This window comes from Petaurus breviceps, unplaced genomic scaffold (assembly GCF_028583685.1).
Source record: "Petaurus breviceps papuanus isolate PSGF00001 unplaced genomic scaffold, PetGlider_PUasm1.0 38, whole genome shotgun sequence".
Lineage (NCBI taxonomy): Eukaryota > Metazoa > Chordata > Mammalia > Diprotodontia > Petauridae > Petaurus > Petaurus breviceps.
In genome coordinates, this window is record NW_027186304.1 from 87,027,159 (window position 1) to 87,047,783 (window position 20,625).

General features: G+C 36.5%; 1 protein-coding gene across 2 annotated transcripts in view; it reads left to right on the forward strand.

Moving 5' to 3' along the window:
• The window catches only part of PI15 (peptidase inhibitor 15), a 57,021-nt gene that overhangs the window by 26,581 nt on the left and 9,815 nt on the right, over positions 1-20,625 (forward strand). For both annotated transcript variants that reach the window (XM_069100140.1, XM_069100141.1), the window contains exons 3-5: positions 7,402-7,520; positions 11,220-11,352; positions 11,469-11,584. In XM_069100140.1, coding sequence (XP_068956241.1) covers positions 7,402-7,520; positions 11,220-11,352; positions 11,469-11,584 — 368 coding nt within the window. The remainder of the gene's footprint in view (positions 1-7,401; positions 7,521-11,219; positions 11,353-11,468; positions 11,585-20,625) is intronic.

The following is a 20,625-nucleotide window of genomic DNA, read 5'->3' on the forward strand; positions in this document are numbered from 1 at the left end:
CAACAAATGCTTTTTCCACACTTGAAATAAATTGTGATAAACCTATGATTTGACCCCAGTCCCTTTCTTTCTAATACAATGTTATATTTGCACAGGGATAATACAAAGAAACTTAATATGGTATCAAAAGTTGGTTATTTCCATAAGTTTGTGTCCTGAAATGTTTTCCATTTATTAATCTCCAGCTCTTCATACAACCTGTCTTGCTTTCTGCCAGCTATTGAATGAGGCTCATATTTCTATTAGTTACCAGAGTGACATGTAAAGAAATGGAGACTAATAGCACATTTGGCCTCAAGACCTTAGAAGTGATTTACCACCTCCTCGTAGCAGAGTGCATGAAACACTTCCTCATTCTGTGCAACTTTCCCATGCTGCTTCCTCTGAACTTGACTCTGTATGTACATCGTAATCCCTAGCATCATTTGATACTGTGTGAGGCATAAATATTGTAGCTTCCAAGAGGTGAGAAAACATCTAAAAAAAGACATATAAGATTTTAGAGGAAAACAAATATATCTCATTATAATGTATCATTAATATACTTTCCCTAAATTTCTATAGATAAGACAATTATTCAAATGCCATGCCAAAAGATTAATTTCACCTGAATTGTTAGGATAATTAGATACTAGAAAACTTCATGAAGAAACCTATTTACTGTTGAATGGATTAAAAAAAAACAATTCAAAAAGACCACTAATACGTCTTTAAATGTTATAAAAATTAAAGAGTAGATTTTAATACAGTATTATAAAATATTTACTATTATTTCTGATTTAAAATAATTCAGTTTAGTATTGATTCTTTTTTTTTTGCTTTTTGGAGGGGGGAAAGGAAGGCAATTGGTATCAAGTGACTTGCACAAGGTCACATGGCTTGTAAGTGTTAAGTGTCTGAGGTTGGATTTCAGCTGAGGTCCTCCTGCCTCCAGGGCTGGTGCTGTATTCACTGTGCCACCTAGATGCCCCTGATTCTTTGATTCTTAAAAAAATTTGAAGTGTGTCCTTTGCTAATAGAAGAGGTCCATTAACTTGATTGCCAAAACAGATTATTTCATAATTTGGATACTTCAGATTAAAAAAACAAGCAAACCTTTCTTGCACAATTATCTGAAAAATCTTTAAAAAGTACATATATTAATTATGGAGGCCCAAGCTTTATCATTACGTAGGTTAACTATTTTCTCCCAATACTATCTTAAATTTCTGTTGATAAATATTTCCTTTAATGAAATGAAAAATCAATGCAAGAAAAAGATTGTATCCTAGCTCTGAAAAGTCTGAAAAATTTCCAAATATATTTATAGAGTCTTCTGACCCTATAAACTAGGGTCCATTTCAGGTCTTTACTTGTCACCCAATACTTAAGAAATTCCATGACATTATAGGGCAAGGAGTTATATTTATCATTTAGTAAAATATTTTCAAGTTGGAAAAGGCCTGAGTTCATTATAAATCTTTTAGTTAAATAATTTTCTTTTAAAAATGAATCATAGAATCAAAGCCTAGAAACTGAAGGTAGTCCAACTCCTTTATTTGACAGATGGGAAAAGTAAGGCCTAGGTGGATTAAGTGACTTTTGACAGTTACAGAGGCAATAACATTAGACATAAGATTGGAATCCATTGCTCTGACTTCAGAACCAGTGCTCTTTTGACTGTACCATGTTGCCATATTTAAGGTGATGATCCCATTAGCCTATTATATAGAGAAGGTCTGGGGCAGAGGTTCCCAAACTTATTTGACCTATGATCCTCTTTAAAACAAACAAAAAAAATTACTCAGCATCCACCTAGAAATCTACTTTCTTTAACCCTTTAATTTTTTAAAATTTTCATCATTTTAAAAAATATAATGTTTTTTAAAATGACACATCTTAAATTTAATAATTTATTGTAATTTGTAGTTTTTCCTGCATTGAAATTTTGATGACACAATATCGTGTCATGTAACCATATAGTGTCATATTGTAAATAAGTCATTACATGCACATATTCCTACCGACACATGGTGTACTTCCCAACAATGCTTGACATGCTCAACTGGCAATACATACTTATTAAGGCCTGTCAGCAGACTTGAACACTGATCAGTTGTAAATTGAATTTTTTTGGAAAATAATGTGATCACTACAACTTTAACTGTTATACAATAGATGAAAATGTATGAAGTTTTCAAAATTTTCTTCTCTTCTTTCCTTATGCTTCCACCACCCCCTTATTTTTATTCAGCACTCCACTTGCCAATTGCACCAAGGCTACTACTGTCCCTCACCCCAACTATTCCAGCACCCCCTAGGGGGCAGTATCACTGACTTTGGGAACCTATGAGGAACAAAAATCCCTTTTGCAGTTGAATGGTCAAGAAGTCCCAGAAGTTGACTTGGATACCTGAATTATATCAGTTTTATTAAATTGTATCTTAAGCAAGATTTGCTTAGATAAAAATAATTTTTAGATGCTGTGCACTAATTTATCTCTTACTGTGTCAAAGAGAAGGTTTTTTTTTACTGGTTTTATTGGTTCAAAAATAGACTATTTTTTGGAATTTCTGATAACTTCAGAATTCACTGCTCTTTATAGGGGCTAAGTGGCATATAGACTTAGAAGCTCTTTTAGAATTGACAGTTCATGCAAATGCACATATGGCCCCTAACTAGCTCTGGGACCCTAGGCAAGTAACTCAATCCTCTATGTACCTCAAGCAACTCCCTGGTACTTACTTTATAAGTCAGTGATGGTTGACCTGGTGAAAAGAGTTTGCTAAACCAGGAATTTCTACATTGACAAAACTTTCCTTATTTACTGTTTATCCACAGACAAACCACTAGGAAATGTGAAAGTGGCCAGACAAGTACTCTCTGGAGCATCTTTTCCTATGGCATTTTAAGTTTTGTTCTCTCTATCAGCATTTTTATTGTTTTAGATAAATGTTATGAACAAATTAACCATTCAGTTTTACTCTTTGAAACAGGGTATTATATATATATGTGTGTGTGTGTGTGTGTGTGTGTGTGTGTGTGTGTGTGTATGTATGTCTTCTAAACTATGATTGGCCCTTTGATGAAATTCTCATATAATAACCACCACAATTTAGATTCTAGGATCATAGATTTAGAAGTTGAAGGAAACTTTGGAATCCTCCGATCCAACTTCCTTATCTTTTTGTAATTATAAGATTATATCTGCTTTCTTTAATATTTTTAAGCCCATCTTTCCATTATTTAAAGAAGAATTGTCTATGGAGGCTGGGAATGGTAGGAAAGAAGGGATAATGCAACAAATAAAAGTTGTCTCAAGAAAGCAAGAAACAATGCTGTAATTTCCATGTGCCCAGTAAAATTCCACATGCCTTGCCATCAACAGACACATAATGCTAAGTTTCCACTGACACCAGGTGGATAACTTTGAAAAAACACTTTTCTGTATTTAAAATGGGTCTTGTTTTAATGTTTTCTATTTTCTCTACTTCCAATATAGCAGTAGTGGTGACACTTCCTAACAACAATAACAACAATTACTAGTATTCATACAGTGCTTTAAAGTTTGGAAAGAACTTTATGAATATTATCTCATTTGATCTTTACAATCTTGAGAAGTAGATGCTATTACTAATCCCATTTTAAAGATGAGGAAACCAAGGTATACAGAGATTAAGTGACTCATGCAGGGTCACACAGCTATAAATGTGTGGCAGAATTTGAAACCAAGGCAGACAGAGGTTAAATAACGTGTCCAGCATCACACAGGTACAAAATATGTGGAGTTGGATTTGAACTCACATCTTCCAAGCTCCAGGATCAGTGAGTGCACTATCCAAAGTTCTACCTAGCATACCTGTTAGGAGATAATTTACTTCTGGCAGTTCAACAATAGTGTGCTTCCCATGCACTGTGGCAATGGTATTGCTGCCCTTCCTCCACATTTCCCATGGATGCATGTGAAATTACATAGGAATTAGATGGTGGGCTGAGGGGAAGGGCTAACACTAAACTCTGCATGACCTTGGGCAGATCATTGAACTTCCTTGGGTCCATATTTCCCTTGTCTATGTGAGTTAGACTAAATGCTCTCTCTCTCTCTCTCTCTCTCTCTCTCTCTCTCTCTCTCTCTCTCTCTCTCTCTCTCTCACTCTCTGTCTCTCTCTCTCTGTCTCTCTCCCTCTAAGGTGCTTTCCAACTCTAACAGAGAACAAATTTCTTGATTCTATAAATTCATTAGGGAAAATGAAAAGAAGAAATTTACCCATATCTCTCTGTAATAAAGAGCTGAAATATTTCCCACAACTATTGTAGCAATTGGAACCATTTCAGAGGATTAGGGTGGCCTGTTTTTTAACTGTTGACCCAAATATGTAGATTTTATAGCAGCCATAGACATACTCAATTCCTTTACAACTAAGAAACAGGGATTGCCCATTGTATTCTCCCTGCATTAAAAAAAATCTGCATGTATAATTTATATCATGGTTTCTTAAGATTATCATTTATCCCCCACATTTATCTATGTGTATACAGGTAAAATCCTACAAACAAAAATGAACAGCATTAAAGTAAGCTATTCCAAATGATTAAGTTTTTCCAATGTCCAATTGGGTGGTCTGAAATAACAAAACTTTGCTACAATTGATTCAATACAACAAGAAATCCTGTGGAATGAATGGCCTCTCTTTTCCTTATTTATGTGATACTCACTCACTATGCAGAAGGAATTGATTATATGCTGAAGAAAGAAGAGCTAAAATCTTCATGGGTCTTTTCTTCTGCTATCAATCAAAATTTCCTTTTGGTTGTTCCTAAATATCCCAAAGCACTCACCAAAACACACACACACACAGTATCTAGGAGCATGGAGGTAGGCCTTCTAAAACTACATTCATAAAGTTTCCTCTTACTTTCTTTTTTTAAATCTTTTATTTTATTTAGTTTTAGTTTTCAACATTCATTTCCACAAGATTTTGAGTTACAAATTTTCCCTGTATTTCCCCTACCTCTACCCCCAAGACAGTGAGCCTACTGAATACCCCTTCCCCCAATCTGCTTTCTCTTATATCCTCCACCATACCCCCCTAACTTTCTAGTAGGGCAAGATGGATTTCAGTACCCCAGTGCCTATATATCTTATTTCCCAGTTGCATATAAAAAAATTTAACATTTATTTTTAAAACTTTGATTTCCAGATTCTTTCCCTTCTTCCCTCCTCACCTGCACCCCCTGGGAAGACAAGCAATTTTATTTAATTGAATGGCCATATTTTCCCCTGAAGCATTATACTCAGTTTTGCTGGGTAGGTGATTCTTGGTTTTAATCCTAGCTCCTTTGACCTTTGGAATATCATATCCCAAGCCCTTTGATTCCTTGGTGTAGAAGCTGCTAGACCTTGTGTTATCCTGATTGTGTTTCCACACTACTCAAATTGTTTCTTCCTGACAGCTTGTAATATTTTCTCCTTGACCTGGGAACTCTGGAATTTGGCTATGATATTCCTAGAAGAATTCTGGTTCTAGAATATCAGGGCAATTTTCCTTGAGGATTTCTTGAAGGATGATTTCTAGGCCCTTTTTTTGATCATGGCTTTCAGGTAGTCCAATAATTTTTAAATGATCTCTCATGGATCTATTTTCCAGGTCAGTGGTTTTTCCATTGCCTTCTATATTTTCATTTGTTTGGATCTGGTTTATAGAATCTTGATTTCTCATAAAGTCATTAGCTTCCATTTGCTCCAATCTAATTTTGAAGGAATTATTCTCTTCAGTGAGTTTTTGAAATTCCATTTCCATCTGGGTAATTAGAGTTTTTAAGGCATTCTTCTCAGTGGCTTTTTTGGGCCTATTTTGCCATTTGAGCTAGTCTATTTTTAAGGTGTTATTTTCTTCATCATTTTTTTTGGTCTCCTTTAGCAGGCTGTTGACTCGCTTTTCATGATTTTCTTGCATCATTCTCATTTCTCTTCCCAATTTTTCCTCCACTTCTTTTACTTGATTTTCAAAATCTTTCTTGAGCTCCTCCATGGCCTCTAACCAATTCATATTTTTCTTGGAGGTTTTTGAAGCAGGAATTTTGACCTTGTCTTCTTCTGGGTCCATGTTTTGATCCTTTTTGTCCCCAAAATAAGATCCTATGGTCTGATTGCTCTTCCTCTGCTTGCTCATCTTGCCAGCCAATTACTTGACTTCTGAGCTCTTTGCCATGGTAGAACTTTGCTTTCAGAGTGGAGATAGCTGTACGCCAAATTACTGGGGTTTTCACAGTTGTTGTCAGAGCTGTTGTCAGAGCTATGAGGAGAGTGCCCTCTCTACAGCCATCATAAGCTCTGGCACACTGGCCACACACCCCAGCACCACCACCCAAGACTGTGACCCAGACCCATGCAGCTCAAAGCAAGGGCAATTACCCTCTGAATGGTCAGTTGGTCCCCCTACATTTGCAGGCCAGAAGCTCCAGATACAGCCACATGGCAGCAGCTGCACCCTTAGTACCAACGCCACCTCTCACCAGGGGTAGGGGCCAGACCACATTCTTCAATCATCCAGTTCTAACAGAGTTCCCGACTGACTTACTTTCTCTTTGGAGTTTATGGGTTTAGAAATCTGGAAACCACCACAGCTACTGGTGATTCACGCTCCTGAAGTCTGCTCTGACTTGTCTGGGCTGCTGGTCAAAGCTGCCCCAGATCTGGGCCCGTGGCTCATGCAGGACTGTGCTTGGTTCCCAGCCCTGTGCTGACCCTTCCTGTTGGCCTGCCAGGCTGCCTTCAGCTGGAGATTTGTTTCTCTCTGTCACTTTGTGGGTTCTGTAGATCTAAAATTTGTTTAGAGTCATATTTTACAGGTATTGGAGTTGGTTGGAGCGGGAGCTCAGCCAAGTTCCTGCTTTTACTCTGCCATCTTGGCTCAAACCCCCTTCCTTTTACTTTCTAATTCAGATCTATAGACTGCTCTTCAAATTGCAGCTGCTTGGAGTAAGGAGGGGAAAAATCCAAAACAACAAGACAAGGCAGAGTCAGGGATTCTAGCTTTGTCTCTGTTGTTATGGATTCACTGTGACCTTAGGTCACACTATGTGACTTCTTTCTGAGCATCAATTTCTTTATCTATTTCCCCTGAAAATATTTTTGTTGTACTGGAAGTCTCAACTTCATGGGTTTAAATATGGCCTCACATACTTACCAGCTGCCTTAAATTCTGGTCGTCTGTGAAAAATCATGACCGACATAATCATCCTGAATCAAAGCAGTGATGTAAACAGTTGTATACCACAGTTATCTTCCTTTAGTTAAAATAATTCTAAGTTTTAGAATGTGAAGGAGACCTAAAAGTAATAGTATTTCACCTGGATTTTCTTCCCAGTTTTGTCACTAACAGTACTGTGAAAGCTAAAAGCATTTTACTTTTGGCACAGGTTTGGGATGAAAACCTTGCAAAATCGGCGGAGGCTTGGGCTGCCACGTGCATTTGGGACCATGGACCTTCTTATTTACTGAGATTTTTGGGCCAAAATCTGTCTGTACGAACTGGAAGGTAGGAGGCAGTTTCACTGATATAATTTATCCACATGAATTTATTGTTTATGGAATCTAGGCTTGAGCAATACCAGTTGTTGGTCTAATGAAGATTTTTCATTTGCTTCAACTGTCAATAAATCACTTGAATAGAGCTTAGTGAAGCCAATTTTCCTCTTCATTCTAGGAAGTTACACACCCTTGTTAGCATGAACTGGCGAAAACCCTCCCTCCACCTCAAACCACCCACTAAAATTTTTGTAGTGATCAGCCTTATGTAGCTTCCTCTTAGTTGATCCAGGGAAATTCCTTAGCTGCTGCTGAATCCATACTCATGGCTGTGCAATGCATGAGAAAAGCCCATTTTTAAAAGAAGAGCTGGAGAACTGAGAGTTGGAAAGAACTATGACAGTATTACCATAGGTGTGAGTCATCAGCCCATCTTCCTCCCCTCCTCTCACTCCTACTCCTGCCAGTTCCTTCCCCCTACACTGACTCTGCTTCAACAAGTTTGCCCAGCTCTAGAAATACTGTTACATCAAGATGATTGTCTATGCACCCTTTGCAGAAAGTAGTCCAAAAAACACACTTTCTTTAACTTGAGGAAAGGGGGTATGTGAAAAAGAAACAGTTCACTCTTAGCAGAGCTGGATTCTTATGTGCTGAAGAACTTCAGAATTTTAAATCTATTCATCTTTAGTTGCCTATACACCCCCAATGAAGGTTCTACTTCAGTGTCTTCTCAGACCTTGGAGGTGAGAAGCCTGGGCTCTTTTTCAAAGGTAATGTCTTTAGAGTGCATATTCCGGCTGATTTAACCACACTAGAAAAATTTTAAATAGAGCCCTACTATTTCTATTGTCTTAGAACCATCTTATCCAAGTTCAGAAGTTCATCAACAGAAACTTGAAATCTAGGTGATATGTTTTTTTTTTTACTTTTTTATTTTTTGCCATGCAAATCAGGAAATTTTGTTAATGGATCTCATTTCTGTATACTCTCCTTCACATTTATCAGTGAGTGTGACAAGGGGCTTAAAAGGCGGCAGAGGGTACAAAAATATCACAGAGTTTTTAGTCAGCAACAAGTTCATTTAATAAGTGGTTATCTTGATATTTATCTTTATCTAAAAACCTTTGAGTTAGGAACAGGAGCTGATTCCTATCATACCGATTCTCTAAAGGAAACCAGAAGATATAAAAAAACTGAAGCTGAAACAAAGGCAGTTCACAATTTCTCCTTATTAAGCATATAAAAAAGTGCTTTTTATTTCACCAAGAGGCAAAAAGAAATGGGGTACTTGATCACCTTATCTTGTAGTTCTCACAATGACTATATCCAAAGACATAGTCCTAGTTTATGCGACACTTTCATTGCAATGTTGATCGAGTAAAAGAACTCTATAAAGAACTTAATAAGATCCTCCAAACCAAATCAATATATACCTTTATAATTGACTATTTCAATGTAAACATTGATATAGGGGAATAGTTAACTTCTATAAAATACTTAAAAGTTTGAAAAGCAATATAGATATATGTACAGTACACATATATGTGTATATGGATGTATGGTCTCATTTGAGCTTCATAAGAGAGGTAGGTATTATTATTATTCCCATTTTATAGATGAAGAAACTGAAACAGAAAGCCAAGAGTAAATTTCCCAGGAACACATAGCAAGCATGTCACATTTGCAGTAGGATTCAAACATGGACCTTCTTAATTCCTGTACCAGTACTTTATCTGCTATGACCCATTTTCACCTAGTTAAATCCATCTACTTCACCTAAAAGCAATGTTATAAAATATGTCTCATTATCAAAAGAAGAAAGAGGATGAAAATTTTCAGATTCCTCAGACGCCCATGCTTATGCAAAATGAAGATTTTTTTTAAGAGAGTCAAATGAGAACTTTTTTTTTAAATAAATGGTAAACTTTAGGCTAAAGACATAGCAGCCATTTCAGAATAAGCTGTTTTCATGTCGTCAAACTGGAATTTGTTTGGAACAAAGGCAAAAATTCATTTCAGATTTGAATATAACTTAAGGAGATATGTGTAATTGCAACAGTTCCAACCTAACCTGTTTAAACAAGTTGTTGACTGAAAAAAAAGTCATTCATTCTATTAATAATTTCTTAGAGAAACAGATGCTACAACCAGAATGTTGAAAGAGCCCTAAAACCACTTAAGGAAACAAACCATTCATCTCATTGTCAACTGAAGAGACGTGGAAGCCAAAAGCAACAACTCTTCAGAGGACAAGCTCTTTTCTTCTTTCTGAGAAGTCACAACACAGATAATGAAATGTGTGAAGAAAAAAAAAAACTTAACCTTCAAGAAAATAAATGTGATTTTCATCTAAGCTAAATCATCTTGTGAGAATTCATAGTTGAAAAGAAATATATGTAAAAGTAATTCAGTTTGATCATTTATGTACCAAATACCATATGACCAAGGATGCCTTGAGCGTGAGAAGCAGCATAAAAGATATTTCATAGAAACAGATTTAGAACTAGAAGTAACCAGAAGCCATTGAGTCCAACATCTTCATTTTACAGATTTAGAAAACTGAGACTGGGAGAGGTTAGATGATGTTCCCAGGGTTCAAGAGTTCATGTCAGAGGCAAGATCTGAATCCATGTTTTCCTGACTCCAAGCCCAGTCCTCTATTCTTTGTTCCATTTAGATTTGGAAAGGGTTGCAGTGGTCATGTAATTCAACCAAAACCCAAAAGTAGCACCTACTATAAAAGTCCTGTCAGGTGGTAAGCCAGTCTTCTACCTGAAGGCCTCCAATAAAGGGTAGCCCATCATCTTTCTAGGCAGTCCATTTTATTATTAAAGACCTGAATGCCCAGGAAAGAAGATGCCAGTCATATAGAAAGAAAGACGCACAAGAGACACTCTAAGTGATGCATTAGTACTGCTGAGATAATAAAAGAACAAAAGGAAGATAAACAGAGTATTTAGGTGAATTCTCAATAGGAAGACATGGACAAAATTTCACAAAGGATAAGATGTTGAGAGACTATGATGTATGTCAGTGGGGGAAATATGCACACTATTGTGACCATTGATCTACAAAGTGTCTAAGTCCATGTAGGAAATTCTTGATTTCTAAAGGAAAAAAAAATGATAACAAAAGCAATATAATAGCAAGTTAAAAAAATGTTTGTCTTTCACAATCAACCACACATACTGGAAAATGTGAATGGACTATCCCTTAGGCCTGAGCTCTTCCTTGTTTGACTCTATTGATAGTAATCTAGGAACCCACTAAGCAATGGTAATGGAAGGGGAAAGGATTGAGTTCATCATAAATTTTCAAGGTTCCTAATCTTTTCACAGATGATCACAAGCTGACTATATATGTCTCCCAAGGAAACTGATCTGTGACAGATTCATAGTTTGTTCTCACAGAGGGTCAGGGTTGGGATACCTACAGTCGAGGCCACATGTGGCCTTGTAGGTCCTTGAGTGCGGCTTTTTGACTGAGTCCAAGTTTTACAGAACAAATTCTTTGAAGTTTGGATTCAGTAAAAGGGTAACACTTTAGGACCTAGAGGGCTACAAGTGGCCTTGAGACCACAGGACCCCTGTCCTGTTAGCCCCACCCCCTCTCCATTTCCCTTTCTTCTCTCTCTCTCTCCTCAGTCTCTCTCCTCTCATTTCCTTTCTTCTACCTCCATTTTTCTCTTTTTAATTTTTATGTCTAGGTATCGTTCCATTCTCCAATTGGTTAAACCATGGTATGATGAAGTGAAAGACTATGCTTTTCCATATCCTCAAGACTGCAACCCCAGATGCCCTATGAGATGTTATGGACCAATGTGTACACATTATACACAGGTAATCAGAGTTGTCTTCATCTTTAATATAAATTTAAAATATACTTGCTATTTTCATGGTATTGTGTATTTTATTGGATCTTGGACTTCAATAAGAATAATTAATTATTTATTTAGATGGTCTGGGCTACTTCCAATCGGATTGGCTGTGCAATCCATACCTGCCAGAACATGAATGTTTGGGGAGCTGTGTGGCGGCGAGCAATTTACTTGGTATGCAACTATGCCCCCAAGTAAGTGTTTGACTTTTTTTAATAGACACTTTATAGAATCCTCATTTATTGTCAGTTACCTATTCTAATTCTGTTATAGCCAGGCTTCCTTTGGCTGTTAAGCAAGAGATATAATTCACGTGCCTGTACTTGGTGAAAAAGGAGTGATTTTCCATTGACAGTGAATGTAAATCCTTTGAATTTAAACTTATCTTGCCTAAAATAACTATTTTTCATTAGCCAAGATATGAGAAATAGAGTAGGAGTATAGGATTGAGGTTATGTGGGTAGGTTTGGAGAAGATGAGAAGAATGCATGTTTTTATACTCTCTACGTCCTGAGGGCTAGAGTTATCCAGATATGTTTGCTGAGATGTGGGCTTGGAGGGGGCACTAATTTGGCAGAATCTAATTTAAAGGTCTATCCTATTCTTAAATTTCTTTCATACAAATCACCTGTGGCAAAGAAGGATTTCTCCACTACCTACCCCTCAGGATCGGAAATTCCAGGCTGTAGGCAAACTAGTTTGTAACATGAATATTTGCATAGCATTATTATTATTATTAATAATTATATATTATTACCTTATTTCTTTAAAATATTTAGACTTGCAGTTTCATCATATAGAGAATTTCTAATACAGAAACTCTACTAATGCAGATCCACATGTCTTAGAGGATTTCTTGAAGCACTGAAAGATTAAATGTCATGTCAAGTAATATGTGTGAGAGATGAGACTCAACTTTATTGACAGTTATATGCGGGGGACCCAGAACAGAGCCATCCAGGGAATTTTTATTTATCTTTCATCCTGGTGTGGATTATGAAAGCTAAAAGTTCCCTTGTAAAACTGGGATGTCTGGTGATTATAGCTGGTGAATTCTTCCCTGGGATTTATGAGAATGTCCAGAAATTATTTTTAATTTTTATTAGCAATCAAATCATTTCCATGGAAGTAAAGTACATTGGAAAGATAGTTCCTTCATTTATTTTCTTAAACTAGATTTCAGAATGACATGGTACCCTATGGACCTCTGAAGATAAAGAGATTTGATCAAGAGGTGTAATTTTAAAAATGGATAGTTTCTCTTTTTAAAATTTTGCTGACCTTTCCATTTATATACAAATAAAACCCTATCTCCTTTCTTCTGGACTCTCCCAACAAGCTTTTGTTGATCTCCCTATATCTAGTGGCTTCCTTTTCCAATCAATCTTTCACATTGTTACCAAATTAATATGCCTTATAATCTTATTTGGTCATATCTCTCCCTTGTTCAAGGAGCTTAAATGATCCCCTCTTACTTCTAGTTCAAAATACCAATTACTAGGGGCAGCCAGGTAGCATAGCAAGTAAGAGCACCAGCTCTAGTGTTAAGAAGACCTGGAGATCGAATCCTGGGCTCGGACACTTAGTACCCACCCAGAAACACCTGGCCGTGTAACCTTGAGCAAGTTACTTAACCCCGATTGCTTAAAAATAAAAAATTTAAAAAAAAATACTAATTACTCTTTTTGGTTTGCTATTCCTTATCTCCTCATCATCTCACCGGTTACCTTCTTCACATATTTCCTCCTTTACCCCATCTCACATGAAAAGTAAGTGGCCTTTCTCCATGCTGAGGCTAACCTCTCTTCATGAACAAATAGTTCTATTAATTCTCTTCTCCAGCAGATTGCCCCATCTATCATCCCACTCATTAATTTTCAGTCTCTAACTTTCTGTTGGTGACTTTTCTACTGACTACAGACAAGCCCATGTCTTCTCCACATTCCAAAAAAAAAATGTTCCTTTGATGCATCCATCCTCACTAGTTATCATACCATATCTCTTCTCCCTTTGGAGTCTCAAATCTTTTTTTTTTAAACAATCGGGGTTAAGTAACTTGCTCAAGGTTACACAGCCAGTTATTTCTGGGTGTGGTGCTAAGTATCTGAGCCCGGATTTGATCCCCAGGTCATCCCAACACTGGAGCCGGTGCTCTTACTCACTGAGCCACCTGGCCGCCCCTGGAGTCTCAAATTTTTAAGAAGGCTATCTACAATCAGTGCCTCCACTTTCTTTCATCTCATTCTTTTCTTAGCTCTTTGAACTCTGGTTTCTGAGCTCATCATTCAACTGAAATCATGCTCTCTAAAGTTGTCAATGATTTCTTATTCAACAAATCTAAAGACCTTTTCTCAATCCCCATCCTTCTTAACTTCTCTGCAGCCTGTAATACTATCGATCACCTTCTTCTCCTCAATAATTTCTTCTGTCTAGGTTTTAATGACACTATTTCTATCCCGGTTTTCCTCCTACCTATCTAACCACTCCTCCATATCCTTTTCTGGCTCTGATCCAAGTTATACTCACTTACTGGATGTACCCCCAAGGCTCTTTCCTGGGCCCTCCTCTCACCTCTATACCATTTCCATTGTTGACCTCATCTACTCTCATCTACTGATGATTACTAAACCTACTAATCCAGATCCAATCTATCTCATGACCTGTCCAATCACTGAACTCCAAATGCCTATTGGACATCTCAAACTGAATATCCTATGGCTATCATGAACTCATAGGACTTATAAGACAGTCCTCTTTGATAGTAAGCCTTTTTTATTATTTTAAATTTATTTTGTATGTCTTAATTGTACACAGTTGTTTTCATGCTATGTCTCCCATTATACTGGAAGCTCCTTGAAAACAAGCACTTTTTGTGTGTGTTTCTTTTAATCCCCAATGCTTAGTACAGTCCCTACCACGTAGTAGGTGCTTAAATAAATAATTGTTGACTGTTACTGATTGACTGTTGCCAATCTGCTTCCAAACTTTATTTTTTAAAGTTCCTCTTGTTTTTTTTTTTAATAAATTTTGATTTAACATGGAAGAAAAACCTAAATTTAAAATGAATACTCTCTGAAAACAATGAACATAGTAACAGTAAAGAGTACCTGAAACTGATGGTACATGCAAATGTTTATTTAGAGCCATTTTGTGGTATGTTGTGTTTAAGCTGAGTTTTGTTGGTCATTAATGTTCTTTTTTGAACTAAAGTTTTATTTTTTTAATTAAATGATATCTGTTTCTTGCTCTCCTCTTTTTCAAACACCAAGCCTTAAACCCAGTTCACTATGGATCTTAGGAATTAGACAATAGGTCCCTGCACAAGCACCACTGAATAGTTATTTTGGGGGGGCTTCCTTGGTCAGAGTGAATATAACTAGTAACTGTTTCTCTTTTGACCAGCAGCCCTGAGGGTCTTTCCCTCCCAGTGTGTTTTTTTTAATTAAAAGGACCATCCCTTGATTCACTTCTTGAAGAGGCCAATTCCCTTGCCTCCCTCAAACTGAGCACTTGAAAAGGACCAAGGTCTCCCATTGCATACTGAGCCATTTCCAGATGGCTCTGGAGGAGAAAGTGAGGCTGGTAACCTTGCATAGCCCTCACTCGCTCAATTGTAAGTCATGTCATCATCTCCCTGATGTCATGGTCCTCTTTGAGAGTGAAGGACAAATCACAACCCCATTACTCTTATTAGGAGAATAAAAAAGAAAAAAAAAAGAAGGAAAGTAAATTCCATATAACAGTCAAAAAAATTTCCCTCACATTCCATGCTTTAAAAGGAGTTGCTTCATGGGGTAGCTAGGTGGCGCAGTGAGTAAAGTGCTGGCCTGGAGTCAGGAGGACCAGAGTTCAGTTCCGAACTAAGACACTTAACACACACACGCACACACACACACACACACATACATGCACGCACACAAAACCCAGCCATGTAACCTTGGGCAAGTTACTTAACCCCAATGGCCCTCCAAAAGGCAAAATAAATAAATAAATAAATAAAAGTAGGTGCCTCATTTTGCATCTGGAATCCACCACCTGTCTACTAGGAGATAGAGTGTTTCTTCACTAGTCCATTGGAATCATGGATGTTTATTACATTGATCATATATCTTATAGCTCTCAAAGTTGTTTCTGATGTTTTTTGAAATTTTTTAATCATGAAGTTTTCTTCTATCCACAGATCTGATAGATCATTTTCCCATGTTTCTCTAATTTGTTTATTATGTGGCCTTTTATATCCAGGTCACATATCCATTTGGGCTTATTTCAGCATAAGGTGTGAAGTATTCAATTTTCCAAATGGTTTTTATTTAGTAGTGAGTCCTTATCCCAGTGTTTTTTATAAAACACTAGGTTATTAGATTTGTTTGCTTCTGCATAGTGTATACTAATCTGTACTTCTAATCAACTTCTCTATATTTAATCAATATCAAATCATTTTGAAATTTCCTAATTTATAGCAAAGTTTGAGATCTGGCACTGTTAGGTCTCCTTCCTTCCCATGGTTTTTAAAAATTATTTTCCTTGAGATTATAGATTATCCCCTCCTTATGAATAATCTTTGTGGCATGTTGTTTTAGTCTCTGCTAATATTTTATTTAAAATCTTTAAATCAATGTCCATTAAGGATATAGGCCTGTAGTTTTCTTTGTCCATTTTCTTCAACTTATCTTTCTAGACTTTTTGCAAATTACTCTCCTTTATGTACTCTATACACACACACACACACACACACACACACACACACACACACAAACTAACTTGCTATTGCTTTCACATGACATTTCATCTTGTAAATCTTTGCCATTGTACTGGACGTCCAGTGTTCTGCCTCCTTGCTTCCATCTCTTGGAATCACTAGTTCAGTCAAATCACTAGGCTCAGTCAAATAATACCCAAATGAGGTTTTTCCTTACTTCACTATTGATGGTATCCCTCCATGTGTCCTATATTTAATCATCTGTGATGATGTTGTATACTCCTGCTATAATGCAAGGTCCTTTAGGATATGATCATTTTTACTTTTGTCTACGAATCCATAGCAACTAGTACAGTACTTGGTACATAGAATGCACTTAATATTTTTTTTATTAATTGAATGAAAGAAGAAATGATCTATGTGATGTTTTTCATATCACATCTGTAAAAAAATTAAAGTTAATTTTAGACATTTATCAAAGGTCCTATCATGTGATCATTTTCAGTTACTCCTTCTGGATTAGGAAATTTTTTTAATACTCACCAATATTTTATTTAGCTTATTCCCACTAAAAACAGAAAAAAATAATTAATGATAAAAAGTTCCCCTAGTTTCAGTTTCCATTTGGACTGAAGAAAAATAATGTTTAAAGGATGTATGACACTGTTAGTGTCTTCCAAAGTATGACCCAAACAAACCTAGGTTTTCCAACACTTGCAGCTAAGAGATAGAATGAGAATGTATAACTAAATTTCTCACCATTATTGTGCATGCCAATTCACTGTGCTTAAGGAAAGATTATAAAATAAAAAGTATAAAGTTTAACTGATTATCCTCTATTGATAATTTACATCAGGAAAATTACAAAAAGGAAACTTAGAAGAGTTACAAATTTAACATCAAAATTATTCAAGCTGTTTTAGTTGGATAGCCTGATATTGAATGATAATGCCTTTCCTACCATTTAGTATTTATAATAATATATACAATACCCAAAAGTTCAGAGAGGGCTTGAACTAGAGAGTAAGGTGGTGGTGGCTATAGGATCATTTAGTGAAGGGGATATATATGAGGCATAATAGGATCATAAATTTAGAACTTGAAAGACTTGAGTCTTTCATTGAGTTCAGTCTCTTTAGGTGAGGAAATTGATATCTGTATATATGAAATGACTTATCCAAGATCACAAAGGTAGTAATAGTCAGAGGCAGGATTTGAATTTAGGTCCTCTGACCCAAAGGCATAATTCTTTCCATTGTATCATGCTGCTTCTTAAATGTTGTCAATGTAAAAATAACAGGATTTGACAAGTAATTGAATATTTACAATTGGTTAAAATAAGGAGTCAGAAATGGTGCCAAAGTTGCAAACCTGGGAGACTGGAAGGGTGGTGGTACCCTCAAAATTAATAGGGAACTGGGGTGGCTAGGTGACGCAGTGAATAAAGCACTGGCTCTAGAGTCAGGAGTACCTGAGTTCAAATCCAGCCTCAGACACTTATCACAAAAAACTAGCCATGTGACCTTGGGCAGGTCACTTAACCTCAATTGCCCTCCAAAGAAAAAAAGCAAGAAAAAATTAATGGGGAAGTTCAGCACAGGGGAAAGGTTTTTTGGAGAAGGAACATAAAGAGTTTTGGTTTTGACAGTTCCAGATGCATATGGGCCAGTTCAAAATATTCAATAAGCAGTTGGAGATGTAAAATTTAGCATATTAATTTCATATTAAATATATCACATAATTAAATATATTCAATTATAAGATGGGTATGTAAATCAGAAAATCATTTGGACAGAGATAACTGAAAATATGGAAGCAAATTTTATCCAGTGAAGTTATATAGAAAGTGAGGAGAAGAGGGCCCAAAAAAGGAGATGGAAGAATAAGGCAGCTAGTTAGCTCAGTGCATAGAGTACTGGGTCTGGCATCAGAAGGATGTGAGTTCAAGTTCTGCCTCAGATACTTATTAACCTGGACAAGTCATTTCACTCCTATTTGCCTAATTTTTTCAACAATATAATATGGCTAATAATACCCCTTACCTCTCAGGGTTGTTGTGAGGACCCAAAAAGAAAGCATCTAATACGAATGCCAGCATAAAACTATTTGTTCGGTCATTTCAGTGGTGTCTGACTCTTCATGACTCCATTTGAGGTTTTCTTGGCAAAGATACTGGAGTGGTTTGCCATTTCTATCTCCAGCTCACATTTTACAGATGAGGAAATTGAGGCAAGCAATGCTAAGTGACTTACCCAGGGCTACATAACTAGTTAGTGTCTGAGGCCAGATTTGAACTCAGGAAGATAAGTCTTTCTGACTCCAGACCTGGCACTCTATCCACTGCACCACTGTAGCACCAATGCAATATTCACAGCACCTACGCTCACTATAAATATACCTGCATGATACTCAATGACAATTGAGTATTGAAGACAACACTCTTCATATAGAAGACAGAAGCAAAACATTTATTCAGACACCAGAAAACCAAATCCTAAAACCAGTAAGCTGATTCCATCATAGCAGCAAAGAAGTTAATAAGCCACAACAGCACAGAGAGCCTTCCCACAAACCAACATTTGCTCACCACCCTAGCTGTCTATTTGCCTGATGTCTTCTCTCCTCCCACAGTCTAGCTGTTCTGCCTCCCAGCTTCCTATGGGCTCCATTCCACTCTGCAGCAAACAATTCCCACCACAGACTCCATGTGATTACATTCAGCCTATCTGGGGCAGAGTTTATTTTCAAAACTGGGAAGGTTTTCAAATTCTCTTAGGTTTATTAAGGCCAGGGAATATTTTCAAATTCCCATTCCCATTACTGCTAGTGTATATAGTAAAAACTATTATAAATATTAGCTGTTATTATAGTTATCAGTGATGAACAAAAGGTTAATATAAGAGAATTAACATGTCTTTTCAATTTTTTCTTTCTTTCAATTTCTTTCTTATACTTCATCCATATTGTTTAATAAATGCTCTTGGTTTGGGGCGGCTAGGTGGCGCAGTAAATAGAGCACTGGCCCTGGAGTCAGGAGGACCTCAGTTCAAATTTGGCCTCACATACTTAACACACACTTAACACACACACACACACACACACACAAACTATCCATGTGACCTTGGACAAGTCACAAACCCAATTGCCCCCCAAAAAGCAAAATAAAATAAAATAAATGCTCTTGGCATGATCCAACGATAACACATTGAATTTTCTGCAAACTTGTTTTCCCTGACACCCCTTTTTTGCTGTTTTGTAGGAGAATGATGCTTTTACTCTTCCATTTCTACCTAGGATGTTTTGCAAATGAGTTTACATTCTAAACTGTTGCAATTGGTGACCATGTCTTTCCTCTTAGCAGAAGACCAATTATTTGTTGACTAAGGCAGTTTCTGGGTTCTTTTTGTCCCCCTTTATACATTGGCTAAATTTCTGTAGTAAATGGTGATATTGATAACCATTATCTCCTCTCATTGCTTCAGCATCATCTCTTCTCACTCATTTGTTGGAATCTGGCTTCATCCTTCAGCTGAAACTGTTCACTTCAAAATTGCCAGTGATCTTTTAATTGTTAAATACTATGGCCTTTTCAGTCCTCACACTTCTTGATCTGTCTTGGCTAAATGGTTCATGGAGTCATGTTTATCATTGTCTTTTGGCACACAAAGAAATATACCCTTTCAATTCTTTTATTTTTCTCTCTGAGGAAGAACTACAAGTTATTCTTCCACTTAGCTACAATTACAATATCTTTATTCTTTTGATTTCACATTTAAGAAGGATGTCAATATGAACATGATTCATTGAGTTCATCCACTGTAATTTCAATTTCTTAATCACTGGACAAAGATTGTACCTTAAGAGTATCAATGGTTCAGCTAATATTATTGATTATATAAGAATAATATGATTGTCACCCTCTAAGTATTGTAGAGTTTCAAAAACATTATTTATTATTTTTAATCCACAATATACTAGGTATTTTGCAGCATTTCTACAAAGAATTTTCCTTTCCCATCATTTTTTGCTTTGTGTGTTTGCTTTAAACATGCAAAGGTGTGTTGTATAGCCTTGTTCTATATTACTAATCCTAGATTAAATACTATTGAATGTAAATTTTGAATGAAAAGAAGTATTTGTGGACATACAGTAGAAATGTCCACACTGTACTCTGAACATTGTAAATACAGGTGAAAGAGGAACAAGAGAAGGTTCCTTTATTTTCAGTAATAAGCATAAAGAGAAGAATACGAGACTATTCTGCATTGACTTCAAGGAACTTTTGATGTTACCTACTTCTATGCCTTCATATTAAATATGAAAAAATGGTGAATCAGAGACCAAGCCAAGATCAGGCAGAGATTGTGAAAAATTCCAAACTAGGACACAAGTCACCTTTAGTGCCCCTTTCTCTATACCATATAGTTTTCCATGGCCAAATAAATAAATAAGCTTCATTTTTTGTGATTATGTAAGTGTACAAAAGAAAATTTGGGACTTAATGTCAACTCAGATTCTGTGCATAAAGGAGTAGGG